This window comes from Eleutherodactylus coqui, chromosome 7 (assembly GCF_035609145.1).
Source record: "Eleutherodactylus coqui strain aEleCoq1 chromosome 7, aEleCoq1.hap1, whole genome shotgun sequence".
Classification (NCBI taxonomy): domain Eukaryota; kingdom Metazoa; phylum Chordata; class Amphibia; order Anura; family Eleutherodactylidae; genus Eleutherodactylus; species Eleutherodactylus coqui.
In genome coordinates this window covers 224,226,348-224,247,212 of record NC_089843.1, presented here as the reverse complement: position 1 = coordinate 224,247,212, position 20,865 = coordinate 224,226,348, and the positions used below count along the sequence as shown (strand labels likewise).

The window sequence follows — 20,865 nt, the reverse complement described above, 5'->3', positions numbered from 1 at the left end:
CGTTCACCATTTTGCTGATGTGTGCATGTGCCAAAGTTGGGTAAAAGCTCAACGGATAAAGATTCCATCAGGGAACATCGCTGGAGGGCTGGAAGCCTTATGCCTCCTGCACACAGGCGGGTCGGACCCCGCATGCGGGATTCCCACAGCGGAATCTGACCTGGTGCCCCCAGAGTACCTGTCCAGCGGCTTCTGCACATGCTACGGATGTGCCGGCCAGCACTCCGTCGTGCATGCCAAGTAACTGCCATCACAGGAGGGGGTAACACGTATGTGCTGTGGGACGGATGGCTTCCACTGACTTCAATGGAATCCGGACGTGCATAACCCCCACAAAATCGCAGCATGTTGCGATTTATTCTCTGTGAGTGGAAAATCGCAATTGATTCCCGCTTGTGGAGATAAAATGGTGTTTTGCCATTGAATACTATGGTCGGTATTTGCTTCAGAGTCCAGAGGCAGACGCCACCCGCTGACTCCAAAGTACAAATACCCCCGTGTGCAGGAGGCCTTGGGCAAGTAATTTTACCTCTCCTCATGGATCAGATTTGGGATGGGAGGTGAAATTTTAACCTCTTTTTACTTCTACGTGATCGCCGTTATTCATTAAATAGTAGCAATCACATGACTGGGGACCGTATACCGCGGCACCCCTTGAAATCTCCAGGCTCTCGGTTAAGTTTGGTTGGCAGTAGCAGGAAGATTTTAAATTACCCGGGCAATCTGCGGCTTTGGCGCATGTGTCCGCCACTCTGGCAATGGGCACGTGCGCGGAAGCAGGGGTAAGGTCAGCGGATAAATCGGGTGGCCTTGAGTACATAATTTCATCCTCCCTCGTGGATATGAGCTATAGGAGGTCTTGTTTTTTGTGGGATAAGTTGTAGTTTGCATTGCTACCATTTTGGGATATCTGTAACTTTTTATCATTTTTTGGCATGCAGATGTCATATGCTTACATGCTATTACATTATTAGCTCTACATGCTTGCATGTTACAGGTGTTACAGGTGTGACATGGAAGCATGTAGAGCTAATAATGTGAAGCTAACACAAAAACAAAAATCACTACAGTCTGATTGCCTCGCCTGTCCGCTCTGCCCTGTCGGCTCTGAAGTGCAGTGCACACAGAAATCGGCACCCCACCGCCGGCAACATTGTCGCACTCCTCCCTGCCCACGCTGCTATGGCCAATACTGTCCTGCCCCTGTGCTGTAGTGGTGCTCAGCACAGTGGATGAGACCCTTCCAATGCTCTCCGCACTTTCAGGGAATGCAGCTGCTGACAGCTACTCCACTCCCCTGCCTCCTCTCACTTCAGCAGCTGTCACCGGGGCCACAGTCGAGAGGCGGCTGGGTAGCGGATTAGCCCTTAGCGGCCGCATCTCGCTGCTACAGCATCGGGGGAGGACAGTGTGGCCACCGCTGGGCTGATGTCACCACTACAGGGAGGAGCCGGTGGTGGCGGGGTGGCCATGGGGAAGGACAGAGGAGAGACATCAGCCAATCGGGAGCTAGGGGTGTGACAGGGGCATTCCTCCATACAAGCCCTGTCAAACCCCTAGCTTCCGGTGGTGAGAAGGTACAATAGTACCAAGACTTTTAACCCTTTGCAATCCAATTTTGGATTCAGGGTTTCCTAAGGGATGTTTTCTTTCTGCCATTTTACAATGGCGTCATCTGCTGGCTAGAGCCAGTACTGCAATATGTGACATGCTGGGGAGGCCCCCGACAACAGAGCATCCAGTAATATACAGTAAGAATACCCTGCAGGACGTCTTCTGACATCGGAGCTGTACAGCCTTCAATCAGAATGTCTTCAGACGTCAGACAGTGGATTGGAAAGGGTTAAAGTGACCCCACTAATGGCCGCCATGGTTGATGCTGCTACATTGGTATAACATGGGGCCACTTTTATACCTTTTTTCACTTGAAGTTCTTGATCCGCCCCTGGTGATAGAAGTTTGAATGCAGCTGAATATATATATAGAGAGAGAGATTTTCCCACCCATCTGTCTGTATATAATGTTTAAAGAAGTTTTCCCACCATAGAAAGTGATTTCAGTAGGCAATGTAGTATATATGTCATCCCCTTCTAATTGGTGGGGGTCCAACTGCCAGGCGCCCCACCAATCCTGAGAGTGAAGCTACCGCAGCGCTGCTTTGGCCTGACTCCCCCTTGATCTTCAGGTTTCCTTCCACAGCTGCCCTTCTGGCCACTCACTGCGCAGGAAACTGCAACATTGTTTCATTCATGTCGTTGGGACTCCTGTTGCACAGGGACAAATGTAATGAATATGGCCTAAGGGAAATTGGTGGTGGTGGGCGTCAAGTGGCTTTAGGCTATTCTGATGGGGAGCAGAGTGCTGAGGATTGGTCCTGCCGAATTTCCACATGGAAAATTGCTACATTTACTGAAATCTCATCCATAGAATCTGCAGTGGAATTGACAAGCGATATCTGCAACAAGTCAATATGAGATTCCGATTAAATCCCGTTAGATTTAGGGAGTTTATGAGGCGTTATATATTATTTATCTGCTGCTTGTCTCTTATTGTTCACTTCCATTGTATAAATGACTTGGATTCTAGTTTATCAGTACTTATTTCAATCAATTGGCATGCCCTCCATGATGGACAGTGTACATGTAGCACCATGTATGTAGTCCCTGAAGTGCATACCGCTGGACCAGATGTGAGCGTGTTGTATGATTGGAAGTCCAAATCCTGATAACGCTGAGATTCATTAACAACAAGAAAAGGTGTTTGCTGCTCACTAAGCCCTCGCTGGGGTAGATGTGGGGGTGGATGGTACTATGGGGGTGCAGGTTGAGCAGGCAGCCAGCTGGGTGACAGGAGGAGGGTTAGAGGGAAGAGATCCAGGGAGGCTAGTCCTGAACTGGCACAACCCAAAAAGTCTACAAAGTTGGCAAATGAGGGGGATGCCATTACAGGATTAGTGCTGCTACAGCACAATATGGCCTCTGACCACCAGGGAGATGACTGCTCCAGTAAGAAGGGGAGGAGGAGCACAGGGCAGGCTAGACAGGTCCTAGTGGTGGTGGACTCCGGTATTAGGGGGACAGAGAGGGCAATCTGCCACAAAGACCTATTATTATCAAAGACAGTGAAGACGGTGATCTGGAACTAAGTGATAAAAATGGGGGGGGAGTTAGCACTGGCAGAACAGTTAATAGCGACACACTTAAAATAAAGACCAACCAAAAACCTCTGCGCCGGGTAGCTAATGCTAGAAGTCTGACCAAATGGACGTAGTAATGTCTGAGGAGAAGTATGACATACAGTAGTGGGAATAACGGAGACCTCGTTGTACGAAAGCAATAACTTACAGGGTTACAGTCTGTTCAGAAGGGGTCATAAAAAACGGAAAGGGGGAGGGGCTTGTCTTCATGTAAAGCTCGGTTTAAAGCCTATAGAGAGAAAAGCAAATGATAAAATCCTTATATATATACAAATCACAATGGCTTCAACTATCTGGATATAAACTGGGAAGCTGAAACCTGCGGATCTCATAAAGGTAACAAGTTTTTGTCAATAACTAAAGTTGATTACCTTTCCCAACTTGTACAGGACCCAACTGGAGGGACGGCCACTTTGGACTTAATATTAACCAACAGACCTGACAGAATAACAAAGGTGCAGGTAGGAAATAGTGACGATAATATCATAAATTTCCACTTGTCTTTCAATAGGGTGTTTATCGAAGAGGGTGGGGGGGGGGGGGCACAAAAATTCTAAACTTCAGGAAGGCAAATTTGAATCAGTCTACAGATGCCCTCAACCTTACGGACTGGGGGTATGTCCTCAACAGTAAGAGTGCAGACAATCAAAGGGAAATTCAATCATTTTTTTAATCAACGGATTTGTGTTGTAGTTTGTGTTTTAGGGTATATGCAACTTTTTATTACATTTTTCTGGCATTCAGATGTCATCTGCTTACACGCCAGGATGGACATTTCCTACTGATATGCCACATTTTCTACAGTGGGAAAACATATTTAAAAATTCTATACAGACAGATAGATAGGAAAACCTCTTTATATTCAGCCGCATTTAGACTTCGATCACCAAGGCAGATTAGGAACTTCCAGTGGCCCTGAAAAAAAATGGCCCCATGCTGTACCAATGTAGCAGCACCTACCATGATGGCCATCGTGCTACATTAATACGGTAGGCGCGGTACACTGTTTGCATAGTATGGATGCTGCATTTCAGATTCAGTAAATATTCATCGTAGGAGCTGCATACCTTATGGGAAAAAATCAATGGGACTAAATACAAAGGCGGCAATAAAATGACAAAAAGAAAGTGTATAAAATAGGTGGAAAAAAACGTTTCATCAGTCTGATGAAGGGTCGATGGAAGAACCCGGAAGCTGCTGTAGCCATTGGAAGGTCTCATATCTACAAGATTGCTTCTCTTACTCAGAACAATCACACTTTATAAAATAGGAAAGCACTGAAAAGCGAGAAGTAAAAATTAGTTTTGTAAAAAGAAAATAAAAGCAGCAAAGGTTCTATAAACTATTAAAAAGAAGGAAACTAAAAGTGTTGGGTCTTTGAAGAGTAACAAGGGAAGATTTGCAGACAGCGGTGAGCAGAAAGCAAATTATCAAAAAATGTTTCTGTTTTCTTAAAATAAAATGTCAGTGGAAACTTTCCATTAACTGTCAGCAGAATAACCCAGAAAGAAGCCCATTTTATTTTAAGGCCGCGCCTGGTACTAGAAAATATATCAGCTGCTGCGTGCAGCCTATGAAACCCTACTGCCTCAGGGCTTCTATTCAGAAATGTTATACAAGGAACTGCCTTAAGACTAAAATGGACACATTGCATGGTCCCGATGGCTACACCCCCGGGCTCTAAGGGAGTTAAGTCACCTGATAGATAGGCCATTATTTCTTAAATGTAAGAACTCTATAGTGACGGAGTTTGTTCCACTCTATTGCCACAAAGCAAAAGTGGTGCCAATATTCAAAAAGGGGTCAAAGGGGTCAAAAAGTGATTCTGGAAGCTACAAGCTACTAAGTTTAACTTCCATTTGGGTGAAATGTTTAAAATGTTTCTAAGAGATGCCACCCCGGAGGACCTCAAATGAATATAGCCATATATTTCCATATCAGCATGGGCTTATGAGGTCCTGTCACACCAATCTGATCAGTTTCAAAAAGAAGGTAAGTCCTAGACTGGACCGGAGAGTCACTGGATCTTGTGTATCTGGAGTTTTACAAAGCGTTTGATACTGTGGTGCATAAAAGGTTGGTGTATAAAATGAGAATGCTTGGTCTAGGGGGAAAAATATGGGTTACTGTTGTGAAATTGGCTCAATAGTAGAAAACATTTCAGGATAGAAGTCATATAATGGCAAGCTATAATATTATTATTGACTCCTCTAATAATAATAGCGCCACATGTTGTGTCATATGAAACAGTTCTGCTCACTGAGCCACTAGAAATATTATTCTACACTGTGTCCACAAATCAATCGGACACTGTGCCTCCTGTGACTCGTCTCTGCACACTGTCCCTCTCAGTGCCCCCTACACAGCCATAGTGCCCTTCTTTATGTGCCCTACAATGTAATACAGCCTTCTCACATAATTCGCCCTCTTTGTGGCTCCACACATTGATATCCCCTCTCTTGTAGCTTCCGCACAGTAACTAGCCCTCATTGTTCTCCCACTCAGTATTTAGCCCACTTTGTGGCCCCTGCTCAGTTATTACACTCCTTTGTGCTTCCCGCACCATAATTAGACCTTCGTGGGCCACCCACTATTATTTGATGACTGTGCTGTTGATAAAACTTTAATGTGATTCACACCCAACTCTTTCGAATTAATGAGTCCAGTATTCGCATCTCAGCCAAGCATGAACAACCTCTGGTGTCACAGATTATGGAAACTGCCAAACTGGCTGTTCTACACTGTTTCTGTAATTCACATAGCATTGAATAGGAATTACGGAAACACCGTAGCACAGCAAGCTATGTATGAATGTATAATATAATGTGAATATTCTATAATCCTGATTGCAGGTCAATGTATAATTTACTTATTACTTAATATTTATATTGAACCCTACAAGTGCCAATGCCTGGTGCTCATTCAGGTTCTGGTGATTAGTCATGTGGACTAAGGGGAACATCCCAAGACAAAATACAGGACAAACTGCTGTAGCAATATCTGGCCTTTGTATACATAGAGTATCCCTATCCCCAAATATCAATAAATCCAGTGACTGAATCCCACTAGCACATCATGACTGGGTAATACCGCCATACCATGACTGGATTGCACTACCTTCCATATCATCCTATGGCAGCACAATGAAAGAGTTTAACCTCATTTTTTCCTATTAGGAGAGAAGAACCAAGTCATTAATGCCATGGGGCATGTGGCCTGTAATAACCCTCTGGAGACAGTAATGAGGTCTTTTTCCTTCTGTCCTGCCAGAAAGAAGCATTTGTGATTTCCATGGCATGCTGAGAGTGTCTTGGCTTAATGACGCCCCTCTGCTGTTTTTCCATGGTGTCAGTAGCGCAAGAGTCTCCTGTTGTCTAGCTGGGGTCAGCCCTGCTCTTGGCTAAAGAGTTTCCACCTGTGAACAAGCCTACCTTGCCAGTACTGCTTCATGGGGTGCATGAGCTCTGGATCTTTGATGGTACATCCGGCATGAGTGGGATCTAATTGGGCACATGATTCTCTTGAAGCTGACCATTCATTTGTACGCAACAGATTTGTTTTCTCAGAAGCAGATGCTGAGGCGCCACATCTTGTGTTCAGGCTGGCAGTGGTTTTCTGGTCAGCTTGATTCAGGCTAGTCCATAGGGGTATTTGCTGGCTAGCCTTATTGTCCTGTTTTGGACCCTGTTTTTCTCTATCTGTGGGCTTATCATGTATTGAGTTTTTACTCATTACCTTCCTGTATCTCAGCTGTATGGAATCAGGCAAGAGATCAACAAAGCACAGGTCCACCTTGTCCACCGACAGGGGCTACACTCTTAACTACATGGGCTTCACCCTGCCTATCATCAAACACTACAAGCTGGACATCAATGCCAACAAAGATTTGGCAGAAGAGTGCTAGAACTGGTGCCCTAGTAATTCTTAACCCTCCCCCCTCTTGTGTTTCTTGCCATAGGATGATATGGATGGAGAGAATGTACTTTCCTTTCCATGAGTCTGTAGGCCACACCATGACTGGATAAGATCACTATACCATGACTGAGTAACACCATTATATCACGACCAGATATCACTACTGTACCATGAGTGACTAATGACACAATACCACGACTGGATGATATCTCCATACTGTTGGTAAATTAAAAATACATTTCAAGAATATCAAAATTACCTCCATACTGAAACTGAACACAGTGATCATATAGGAGTCAAATAACTACACAACTTAAAATATCTATCAGATGCAGTCAAAGGCATAATAAAGACAATTACATCAAGTGACTCACAGGTGATGTCTTCTGATTGGATATGGTTCCTTTCCTCATCTATTGCATCTGGCCCAGACCGCCATGATGACTTTTTCCAGTTATGTCTTGTCTCTGCAGAATTTGCAACACAGGCACTCTTTGTTTCCGTGCTTTCATAACACATCCTCATCCTGCTGCCCCCTTTAATAGTGACATCCTACCCTTACTGCTAATAAGTAATCACACAGACTGCTCCCTATGCCCCCCTTCACACAGATGGCTCCTCATGGTCCCCCCTCTCTCATACAGAGTGTTCCCCATAATTCTCCCCTCTTTCATACAGACTGCTCTACATGGTCCCCCTTAAACAGAATGTTCATTGTTCCTCCCCCCCTATTACATAGACAACCCCCTCTTTTATACAGATTGACCCTCACAGTTCTCCTCCATAGACGCTGGACTTCCAGGGCTAGTATATACTGGCCTGTATATAGGTCAGCATACGGACACCAACACTTCAGCAGTATTTACTATGATCTGTAAAATGATGATAATTGCAATCACAAGCGACTCGCTGCCGGCTTACAAGTCACACTACTTTAATGGGCCGCCTCAGAATATACAGAGGGCTTGTCACCTCGGCCCAAACTATCTTATGGCAGCAGTAGAATGAAATGTACTAAAATGTCATCTGTTCCGTTTTTTAACTGCAAGTTTTTGTTTCTTTTTGCAATGTTTTCCAGAGGGAATCCTGAACAATGCCAGAGATACAAGTGTCATGGATACTCTACCACTGAATGGTAACCATGTGAACAGCTATAACATTGCAAGACGGGAATATTTTAGGGATTGTGTAAAAATAATAGACCGTGGCTTTAACCACAAAGAATCTGCCTTAGAAAAAAAGATTTTGAAAGAACTGACATCTAACTGTATACCTTCCTATCTGAATAACCATGAGAGCTCATGTGAACAAAGTAGGAACCTAGTGAACAAGTTGATAAACAACATTAACAATCTGAAGGAGGAGGATGCAGTCCTGGATGCTACATGTTTAGCCAACAATGAGATTCCTGGTTTAGAACTTATAAATGAGGAATCGGATGCCCCCCTGCTGCCCCCGCGGGCGCTCCTGATGGACGGCCACCAGCCTCTTCACTTTTGTAGGAGAAAGATTCCACCCGAAAACAGTGAAAGTGTTTTTCCTTTGTTAACAAATGAGCACATTGAAGCAATGCAATCACCCAACAGAGACTTTCTCTACACCAGCATGCCGACTCTAACTGGCATCGCTGTCACAGGAAGCATTACGACTAGTACTCAAACAGATTCATCCCCGGTCAAAGTAAAGGATGCAGAAGAATTATACTATAAAAGCATGCCAAACTTGGGAACCCAAAACCACATCCATCAACTCCATACATACTATCCACTCGGGCGGGGGAGCAGCGACGGATTCATAGTTCCATTGAGCAAAGATGGAACCCTTTCTGATGAAAAGTCGGCTCATCTCATCACCAGTCTATAGAATGTGAAGAGGGAAGTAGTAACGTTAACAAACTCTTTTATGATTTACTATAAGAAATAATATTGTGTGTTCTAAATCTTTATGCTGTAAGACATTTTTTAAACCGGCATTTTTAGTCCTGTGTGCAGGATGCAGATGTAATGCTCTGTTTTCTTTCAGTTTTTTTTTTGTCCCCAAAAAACTTCATTATGTTAATGAAAAATAAGAAAGAATGAAAGAAAGAATCAGAATGGCAATATTTGTAGCCTTTATTTATTATGCTGTTGACTGGATAATTGGATAATGTTTCCTACCGACATAGCAAGATCATTTTGATAGTGGCTTGGTATCCATGTAACGATGCGACCGTCCTACAATAACACTGTGTTTTTACACCCACAGATTGGCTCCGATTTATCGATGAATTTACACTAGATTTATGGCAAAAAGAGAAGTAGGGCACTGAGGCAAAACTCTATTTTTGAAGTTCTGTGCCACTTTTTTCAAAATGTGCAAGACTGCCCTAAAAACTGGCTGTTGCTTCAGAGATGCATGGAGTTTTACTCATTTACTAATAATCTCCACCATTTTTCTTGCTACATCTCCCCACGCTTGCTGCTCAGGGGAGACATAGTGGTGGTAGGCATACCTACCACAGAGGCAGTCCTAGGACCCCTTGAGAGAGGGGACCCATTTCAGATAACTCATCTCCATGTTAATGAGTGTTGAGCATCTACTTATGTGGACCACGACACTGCTACAATGTTAGCAAACCAGAAAGTGGACCATTGACAAAGAGGAGGGGATGCGGTCACCATGATGTCCCGGTGGTTAGGAGAGTCATGGTGTCAAGCAGTAGCCTATGAAACTGGCCCGAGTGTGTGCGTCTGAGATGAGGAAGTTAGATTGTGAGCCCCACTGGGAGGAGGGACTGATGAACAACGACAATCTCAGTACTGTGCTATGACTTACGTTAGCACTAGATACTAAATGACTTGGGCCTCCTTCTTGATCTTGCCCCCTTTTCTCCGGTACACAACTGGCCAGTATGAGGACATCTTTCTCATTGCTCATTCCAATTGACAATGCTAGCTAGAAATTCCAATTTTCTGCCACTGTTCTAGAAGGGATTATGACCATGCCCATTTGAATAATCTGAGACATAATTGAAAGAGTACTGCAAACTTGTTGGCTTGCTATAAATATTATTTTTTTATTGTTACAAGTGACAAATATTGCTATGTGAAAATAAGAAAATGGATTCTAAATCGACGAAAACGAAATCCTCCAAATTAAACAATTTTAGAATCACATGCTGATTTGATATATTTGTGATGTGCTGTATTAACCAATTATACAAACCAATTAAATGAAAACGACAACTAATGGCATAAAATATAAAGATTTTATGTGATGTGCATTTACTATCATCGCATCTCTAATGTATGCTTTTTTCCTGAAAGTTGTGTCCCTGTTAATGTAGTGAAAAAATATAAATTTTTTTGTTCTTATCGTCTCACAAATTTTGTCTCAGTAAAAAAGGTTTATGTCAATTTATATTTATTTTTTTTATTAATAAAAAGAAACACATTCATTTTAAAGGAAAACAGAAGGGGGTTCCCGGGACTAAGATATTCATGAGCCGTGCTTGGGATTGGTCAATAGCAGAATGCTGGGGGTCTGCCATTCGGGACCTTCGCTGATCATCCAATTGAAGAGACCACCCTTGGGTGAGCTCTGCCATCTCTTCTGTGACATCCCGTTCATTGGGCACGTTGTGCAGCGTAGTGGCCATGGCTCTCACTCGGGTACCGTGGCCACTTCAGACAGCTGTTTGGTGAGAGTCCCGAGCAAGGGACCCCTGCCGATCTGTTATTGATGGCCTATCCAGATTCCAGGAAGACCCTTTTAAAGTGACCCCTCTCTTAATAAAGCTCATTCCCCTTCGTATGTGTGTGGCAGTTACCTGATATTCTTCTTTTTCTCTCTGGTAGTTTATCATTATTCTGCTATTGTTGTAATACAAATCATTTCTCCATGCACGGACCTCCTGAGCCTTGTATTTATGTAGTCTGAGCTGCAGATGAAGGGAGGGCTGACCGGTCTGACCCATGATGAGACCGGCGATGTGTCCCAGCTACCTCAGACACCGTGTAAGTACTAGCTAAGCTGTAATCACAGAACGCACCTTCGCCTTAATGGGGCGGAGCTAAAACAGAGACCAAGAAACAAGATCTGAGAAAAATGGACGTCAGGTAATCCCCGCTGCAGGTACGGACTTTCCTATCATTTAGATGTAAGAACTGGACTGTTACTTCAACAAATAATTGTTTTCTAATTTCCAATATTGTTCTTTTCTTTGTAAACTTTCACACATAAACTTCTAATTATTCGAAATGAGAGTTACAATCTGAATGACAATTTGTCAGATTTTCAGGCTCTTAGATTACACTGGCCAACAAAATTGGTGCCGGGAACGTTACAACTGATTTAGTGTATATTTGGCATTTGGCCTATTCTGTACAAATATGCAAACAGTTTCTCTCCATCAGCTATAGTTTCGGCGAATGTGCCTGGCCAGCCATGCCGCGTCACATCACCAATCTTATTTGTACACTTAGTTTGTCCTGACTGGTAGTGATGACCGGTTGTGTACATTTGTTGCCCGAGGTGTTGGGGTGTTGTAGCTATACAATCGTTGTGTTCAGAGGCGTTTAAATCACCCAAATGTATTTTGCTACATCTGCGGACAATATACCCTATAAGAAAAAAGAAAACCTATATCAGACCGTGAAACAGGTCTACCATGCATACTTTGGCGTAAAGCCTAAGCAGAAGCCAAGGAATGACGGCATGTGACCCAAAGAAGCCGGAGGATCAGGAGTGAGCCAGCATCCATACTGCTCGAGAACCGGTATGAAGTTCTCAGGCAGGAGGGCCTGGTACTAGTTCCTGAGAAGAAGGAGAAAGAGGTACGGCAAGAATTGACTGCCCACAAAGAACGGAGGAGGAAGAGGTACAGCAAGAAATGACTGCCCACAAAGAACGGAGGAGAAAGAGGTACAGCAAGAAATGACTGCCCACAAAGAACAGAGGAGGAAGAGGTACAGCAAGAAATGACTCTACCCACAAAGAGCAGAGGAGAAAGAGGTACAGCAAGAAATGACTCTACACACAAAGAACAGAGGAGAAAGAGGTACAGCAAGAAATGACTCTACCCACAAAGAGCAGAGCAGAGGAGAAAGAGGTGCAGCAAGAAATGACTCTACCCACAAAGAGCAGAGGAGAGGAGAAAGAGGTACAGCAAGAAATGACTCTACCCACAAAGAGCAGAGGAGAGGAGAAAGAGGTGCAGCAAGAAATGACTCTACCCACAAAGAGCAAAGGAGAAAGAGGTACAACAAGAAATGACTCTACCCACAAAGAACAGAGGAGAAAGAGGTCCAGCAAGAAATGACTCTACCCACAAAGAGCAGAGCAGAGGAGAAAGAGGTGCAGCAAGAAATGACTCTACCCACAAAGAGCAGAGGAGAAAGAGGTCCAGCAAGAAATGACTCTACCTACAAAGAACAGAGGAGAAAGAGGTACAGCAAGAAATGACTCTACCCACAAAATGCAGAGGAGAAAGAGGTACAGCAAGAAATGACTCTACCCACAAAGAGCAGAGGAGAAAGAGGTCCAGCAAGAAATGACTCTACCCACAAAGAGGAGAGGAGAAAGAGGTACAGCAAGAAATGACTCTACCCACAAAGAACAAAGCAGAGGAGAAAGAGGTACAGCAAGAAATGACTGCCCACAAAGAACAGAGGAGGAAGAGGTACAGCAAGAAATGACTCTACCCACAAAGAGCAGAGGAGAGGAGAAAGAGGTACAGCAAGAAATGACTCTACCCACAAAGAGCAGAGGAGAAAGAGGTACAGCAAGAAATGACTCTAACCACAAAGAACAATGTGGTAAGCACACAGAGTCCTCTTGAATGGAGAAAAAGAAGTGCTATTGTAAAGAAGAAAAGAAGGCTGCTGGTTGTGGGTCATTGCCTACTGTGAGGAACAGAGGCCGCTGTCTGCAGACCTGACACCTCACGAGAGGTGTGCTGTCTTCCAGGTGCACAGATCAAAGATGTGTCTGATAGGTTGTCAAGACTCTTCAGTCCTACACAACACCACCCATTCCTACTAATACATGTACGGACAACTGACACTGCAAAAAAGGACCTTGCAACCATCTGCAGAGACTGTGAAGACCTTGGAAAGAAGGTGAAGGAACTAGGAGCACAGGTTGTCTTCTCATCCATCCTCCCAGTGGATGACCATGGAATAAGCAGATGGAACTGGATTTTAGAGGTGAACAACTGGCCTACATTAATAGTACTATCAGCAAAGATTTGGATTCCTAGACCATGGAGCAAATTACCTATATGATGGACTGCTTGCTAGAGACGGGTTGCACCTTACAAAAACAGGTAAGCATATATTTGGTGGGTGCCGTGCTTCACTCATTAGAATAGCTTTAAACTAGAACACTATGGGAAGGGAAAGGTAACAATATACAGCTAATTAATACATTTGAGAAACTTGCTGTTAGAAGTGGAAAGGAAGAAAGATAAAAAATCTGAAGTAAAGTAGGGACACCGATCACAAACTAACATGTTTCTACACAAATGCACAGAGCATGGGAAGTAAACAAGGAGAATGGGAGCTCCGAACAGGAAAAGAAATATGATCGGCATCGGCATCAAGGAAACTTGGTGGGATGATACACATGATTGGCTAGAAGGCTTGAAGGATACAATGTATTTATAAGAAACAGACCTAATAAAAGGGCAGGAGGTGTTGTGTTGTATGTTAGGAGAACATTCATCTCCACAGAGATTCAAGCTTCAGAGCTGGGAGTTCTGTAGGAACTGTTTGGGTAAGAATACAAGGAGAGAAGAACAGAAAGGACACCATTGTAGCCATTTACTATAGGCCACCTGGACAAGCAGAAGATACGGAGGAACTCTTTCTACATCAGATGGCCAAGCTCTCAAAGACGCCCAACATAGTGATCATGGGAGATTTTACCCATCCAGACATTTGTTGGGAATCTCTCACGTAAAAGTAATTAATCCAACAGATTCTTATCCGCTCTTGCTGACAATTGTTACCAATCCCTAAAAGAAGGAAGAATGGGAAGCATTTAAAGAGACCCGGATGGATGAACACAGAACTTGTACACATGTTAAAAAGGAAGAAAACTATGTTTATCAAATGGAAAGAGGGGGGAATATCTAAAGAAGAATATAATGGGGTCTGCAGAAATTGTAGGGCAAGTGTCAGAAAAGATAAAGCTGATAATGAATTGAGGCTTGTAACAGAGGCCAAAAGCAATAAAAAAGGATTTTGGGGGTATGTCAAAAGCAAAGTCAAATAGTCAATTGGTTAAGAATGATGTTGAGAAGGCCATATCTGTTTTCTCTCAGAAAGTAGATGTAACATCAGCTGATCTTCCCTGTGCTATTGGGGGATACAAGAATGCAGGCTATCTGTAAGCAGAGAGATGGTGAGGGAACAGAGATCTCTGTACTTGCAGCCTTCAGGTCGTAGGCGAGAGCTTACACTCTGCGCCACACAAGGCTCAGTTATACACAGTTATTAAAGCACCCCCTTGTTACGGTCCTGGGTATAATAGATGATGGGAGAGATTTCTGTACTGACCCCTGATACATCTATACATAGTTATTAGAGTGCCCCCTTGTTACAGTCCTGGGTATAGTAAATGATGGGATCTCTCCCATCATCTATTATACCCAGGACTGTAACAAGGGGGTGCTCTAATAACTATAGATAGATTTATTAGGGGTCAGTACAGAAATCTCTCCCATCATCTATTATACCCAGGACTGTAACAAGGGGGTGCTCCAATAACTATATATAGATATATCAGGGGTCAGAACAGAGATCTCTCCCATCATCTATTATACCCAGGGCTGTAACAAGGGGGCGCTCTAATAACTATGTATAATATATTAGCTGTCAGTACAGAGATCTCCCTTATCATCTATTATACCCAGGACTGTAACAGGAGGGCGCTTTATTAACTATGTATAATATATCAGGGGACAATACAGAGACCTCTCCCATCATCTCTTATACCCAAGACTGTAACAAGGGGGCACTCTAATAACTATGTATAGATATATCATGGGTCAGTACAGAGATCTCTGCCATCATCTGTTATACCCAGGACTGTAACAAGGGGGCACTTTAATAACTATGTATGGATATATCAGGGGTCAGTACAGAGATCTCTCCCATCATCTATTATACCCAGGACTGTAACAAGGGGGCACTCTAATAACTATGTATAATATATCCGGGGTCAGTACAGAGATCTCTCCCATCATCTATTATACCCAGGACTGTAACAAGGGGGCACTCTAATAACTATATATAGATATATCAGGGGTCAGTACAGGGATCTCTCCCATCATCTAGAAAACCCAGGACTGTAACAAGAGGGCACTCTAATAACTATGTATAATATATCAGGGGTCAGTACAGAGATCTCTCCCATCATCTATTATACCCAGGACTGTAACAAGGGGGCGCTCCAATAACTATAGATAGATATATCAGGGGTCAGTACAGAGCTCTCTCCCATCATCTATTATACCCAGGACTGTAACAAGGGGGCGCTCTAATAACTATGTATAGATATATCAGGGGTCAGTACAGAGATCTCTACCATCATCTATTATACCCAGGACTGTAACAAGGGGGTGCTTTAATAACTATGTATAATATATCAGGGGTCAGTACAGAGATCTCCCCTATAATCTATTATACCCAGGACTGTAACAGGGGGGCGCTCTAGTAACTCTGTATAATATATCAGTGGACAATACAGAGATCTCTTCCATCATCTATTATACCCAGGACTCTAACAAGGGGGCGCTCTAATAACTATGTATAGATATATCATGGGTCAGTACAGAGATCTCTCCCATCATCTATTATACCCAGGACTGTAACAAGGGGGTGCTCTAATAACTATAGATAGATTTATTATGGGTCAGAACAGAGATCTCTCCCATCATCTGTTATACTCAGGAATGTAACAAGGGGGCGCTCTAATAACTATGTGTAAATATATAAGGAGTCCATACAGAGATCTCCCCCATCATCTATTATACCCAGGACTGTAACAAGGGGGCGCTCTAATAAATATGTATAATATATCAGGGGTCAGTACTAAGATCTCTCCCATCATCTCACATACCCAGGACTATAACAAGATGGCACTCTAATAACTATGTATAGATATCTCAGGGGTCAGTACAGAGATCTCTCCCATCATATATTATACCCTGGACTGTAACAAGGGGGCGCTCTAATAACTATGTATAGATATATGAGGGACAGTACAGAGATCTCTGCCATCATCTATTATACTCTGGACTGTAACAAGGGGGCGCTCTAATAACTATGTATAGATATATAAGAGGTCAGTACAGAGAGCTCTCCCATCATCTATTATACCCAGGACTGTAACAGGGGGGCGCTCTAGTAACTCTGTATAATATATCAGTGGACTATACAGAGATCTCTTCCATCATCTATTATACCCAGGACTCTAACAAGGGGGCGCTCTAATAACTATGTATAGATATCTCAGGGGTCAGTACAGAGATCTCTCCCATCATCTATTATACCCTGGACTGTAACAAGGGGGTGCTCTAATAACTATGTATATATCTGAGGTCAGTGCAGAGATTTCTGCCATCATCTATTATTCTCTGGACTGTAACAAGGGGGCGCTCTAATAACTATATATAGATATATTAGGGGTCAGTACAGAGATCTCTCCCATCATCTATTATACCCAGGACTGTAACAAGGGGGCGCTCTAATAACTATGTATAGATATATCAGGGGTCAGTACAGAGATCCCTCCCATCATCTATTATACCCAGGACTGTAACAAGGGGGCGCTCTAATAACTATGTATAGATATATCAGCGGTCAGTACAGAGATCTCTACAACATCTATTATACCCAGGACAGTAACAAGGGGGCGCTCTAATAAATCTGTATAGATATTTCAGGGGTCAGTACAGGGATCTTTCCTATCATATATTATACCCAGGACTGTAACAAGGGGGTGCTCTAATAACTATGTATAGATATATCAGGGGTCAGTACAGAGATCTCTCCCATCTATTATACCCAGGACTGTAACAAGGGGGCACTCTAATAACTATGTATAATATATTAGCTGTCAGTACAGAGATCTCTCACATCATCTATTATACCCAGGACTGTAACAAGGGGGCGCTCTAATAACTATGTATAGATAGATCAGGGGTCTATACAGAGATCTCTCCCATCATCTATTATACCCAGGACTGTAACAAGGGGGCGCTCTAATAACTATGTATAATTTATCAGGGGTCAGTACAGAGATCTCTCCGATCATCTATTATACCCAGGACTGTAACAAGGAGGTGCCCTAATAACTATATATAGATATATCAGGGATCAGAACAGAGATCTCTCCCATATCCGGGACTGTAACAAGGGGGCGCTCTAATAACTATGTTAATACATCATCAGTACTGACATCTCTCCCATCATCTGTTATACCCAGGACTGTAACAAGGAGCACTCTCTACATCTAGAGGAATGAAGGTTTCTACACCGACACTGAAGGGGGTTCTTTACTGTAAGAGCAGTGACAGTATGGAACTCTATACCTGAGGACGTGGTGATGGGGAATTCACTAGAAGAGCACAAGAGGGGCCTGAAGATCTTTCTTGAGCGATACAATATTCCATGTTATATCACTGATTACTCAGAAGGTTCGGTCATCCGGAGATTATTCTGATTGCCACATTGGAGTCAGGAAGGAATTTTTTCCTCTAAAATGAGGAAAATTGGCTTCTACCTCATTGGGGTTTTTGCCTTCCTCTGGATCAACATTGCAGGATTATAGGCTGAACTGGATGGACATGTGACTATTTTCAGACTTATACAATATATTGTTTGGTCAATAAAAAAAAAAAATCATAATGCAAATTGGTAGCATGCTGCGCCAGAATGGGAGCTGGTGGTTTTGGCAGATAATGCGAGCCGTAGTCTTGGGCCTATTACTCATTAATGGTGGCTACTTTCCCCTAAAAGGAGGCAACTAGCAGTTGACAAAAATGACTTCTCCTATTCCTGGTCGAGCAGTGATGATGTTGATTGTCCACAACAAGGCTTGTGCCGGCTACCAATAGCGTTTTTACGGGAATGCGTTGTTTGGGGTAGTAGTCCCTTTACTTGGAGGGCTGTATAGTGCTCGGTGCAGTGCAGATGGCGTTAGGTGAGAAGGAAGCTCCAGGAGTCGGGGTAACAGGTAAAACAATATAACTCACTTTTATATGCAGTCGTCCTTTTTTTTGAGAGGTTTTTCTTTCTTTATATAAATGCAATACTGTGTAGCGTTTCAGGCACTAGGTTGGAGTCGGGGGCGCAAATAACGAGAGCAGGCAATGAGGGCAGGAAAGCCAGGGTTGGTATATAGAGATGGCGATGCAGAACAGAGAGTTAAGCAGGAAATGGTCAAGAGACTAGCCAGGGGTCAATACACAGAGATGTCGATGCAGCACAGAGGGTTCAGCAGAGACGTGGTGAGGATTCAAGCCAGGGGGAAATGCACAGAGGCCAATCTTATTACAGGTACCAAAGAGGAGGAGCTTGGTTAAAGGCTGGTAGGCACAAAAAACACACAAGGAATGAAGGGCCAGGTTTAGATAGGGAGCTAATTGGGCAAGGTACAAGACATGGGGTGGACTGTGACAGAGAAACACAGAGCCAGGAACATGGAACAAGAGATGAGGAACAAGGTACTAGGAATCAGGGGAAGCATCACCTGGAGCACACAAGGTTGCAGGTTCGCGTCCTGACATACTGACTCTCTCTTCTATAGTCTTCTTTATATGAATAATTCCTTTTTTATGTTTTTCTTAATAAAACCTTCTTTCAATATCCTGTGTCCCTGAACCTTAACAGGTATTAGTGGTACCTCTGTGCCCCCTCCCCAAGAAACAGCATCAATAAAAGGAAAAAGTAGGGGAATAAAGTGCAGCCTGAGAAATATACAAATGTGCAGTAGTGTTTAGCTCAACTTGTGTGTATTCATAATCTCACCAATGACTCATTATCTTATACCATATAAGTAATTAAGACAACATTGGTCAGATTAGGGTAGAATACAAAGTAGAAAAAGTAGGTTTAATGTCAACGATAAGAATGGAAATGCCAGATTAGTAGTAGTGAAGAGTAAAATACATGTGATGATGATCCATTCAGTCGCATCCGACCTTCAGTCACTCCATGGATCAATGTTCTCCACACATTCCCGTCTTTCACGGCTTCTTTCAGTTCGGCTGACATGTTGGTGGTGCCTTGATTGTATCTCGCCATCTTGTTCTTTGCTGTCCTGATCTTCTCTTTCCACAGACTCTGCTGAGCATCAGTCCTGTTTCCAGTGAGTTCACATGCATCGCTTGGCCAAAAAGAGAGTCGCTGTTTGATGATTTTGGCCTCTAGTGATATTTTCGGTTTGATGCGATCTAACACTACCTTGTTCGTTGTCATGGCAGTCCGGTACCACCAGCATTCTCCTCCAACACCATAGATCAAACGCATCAATTTTCCACTTGTCTGTTTTTCTGAGCGTCCAACTTTCGCAGCCATACATCATTATGGGAAAGACGATTGCATTGACCAGTCTGGTATTTGCTGCAATGCTAATATCCTTGCTTTTCCAGATCTTTTCAATTCCTTGTATTTCATTCCTACCAAGTGTAATCCGTCTCTTGATTTCTGCTCCAGATTGCCCGTTGCAATCGCTTTGGGTCCAAGGAAGATGAAATCTTGGACCGACTCGACTTCGTTGTTGGTTTTTATGTTCGCTGTACCGTTGCCTACCGCGGTCATGACTTGTTTTCTCGCTGTTGAGGTACAGTCCCATGCGTTACCTTTCCTTTCGCGCTCGTTGGATAAGGTATTCCAGGTCCCTCTCACTTTCCCCAGCAGGGTGGTGTCATCTGCATATCGGAGGTTGTTATTTCTGCCACTGATTTTGACTTGGATTTCTGATTGGTCCAGATTGCATCGCCTCATGATTGTTTCTGCGTACAGATTGAAAAGGTTTGGTGATAGAACGCAGCCTTGCCTTTCTGGATTCCAAACCAATCTGTGTTTCCATATGCTGTCCTGACTGTTGCTTCTTGATTGTTGTACAGCGATCTTATATGCTGTTCAGTACGTTCTGGGACGCCCATTTGCTTCAGACACTTCCAAAGCTTGTCATGTTCCACACAATCCCAAGCCTTGCAGTAGTCGATGAAACCCATGTACACGTCCTGATGATTCTCCCGGGTCTTCTCCATGATTCAGCGCAGGTTCACGGTTTGCTCTCTGGTGCCACGTCCTTTGCAGAAGCAACCTTGAATGTCCGTCAGTTCCCGTTCAACAATTGTCGAATGCGTTTTTGTATGATCTTTAGATGAGTTTTGCTGGCGTGCGGTATGAGGGCGATGGTGCGGGAATTAGAACATCCTTGAGCATCACCTTTTTTTGGAAGTGTGACGAAGACAGATCTTGTCCAGTATTTAGGCCACGATTGGAGCTCCAGATCTTCTGACATGGGTCGGTTAGGATCCTGACTGGTTTGAGCAGTTCGGCTGCTATGTGATCAACGCTCGAAGCTTTCCTGTTGGGGTGTAGTTTCAGGGTCTGTTTAACTTCTTCCTCCAGAATGCCCGGTTCGTGTTCTACTTGATGTATGTGAACCAACAGGTTGTCTGTCTGATCGCCTGCATACAGCTCTGCTGTATATTCTCGCCATCTACACTTGATTACATGAGTGCGAACATAAATGAG

The 20,865-nt window shown here is 43.5% G+C and overlaps 1 protein-coding gene across 1 annotated transcript in view; it reads left to right on the top strand.

The window, feature by feature from the left end:
- ADGRL3 (adhesion G protein-coupled receptor L3) overlaps positions 1-10,432 on the top strand; it is a 604,084-nt gene extending 593,652 nt beyond the window's left edge. The window contains exon 25 of the mRNA XM_066574505.1: positions 8,190-10,432. Coding sequence (XP_066430602.1) covers positions 8,190-8,974 — 785 coding nt within the window. The 3' untranslated portion in view covers positions 8,975-10,432. The remainder of the gene's footprint in view (positions 1-8,189) is intronic.
- Positions 10,433-20,865: the final 10,433 nt, after the last annotated feature.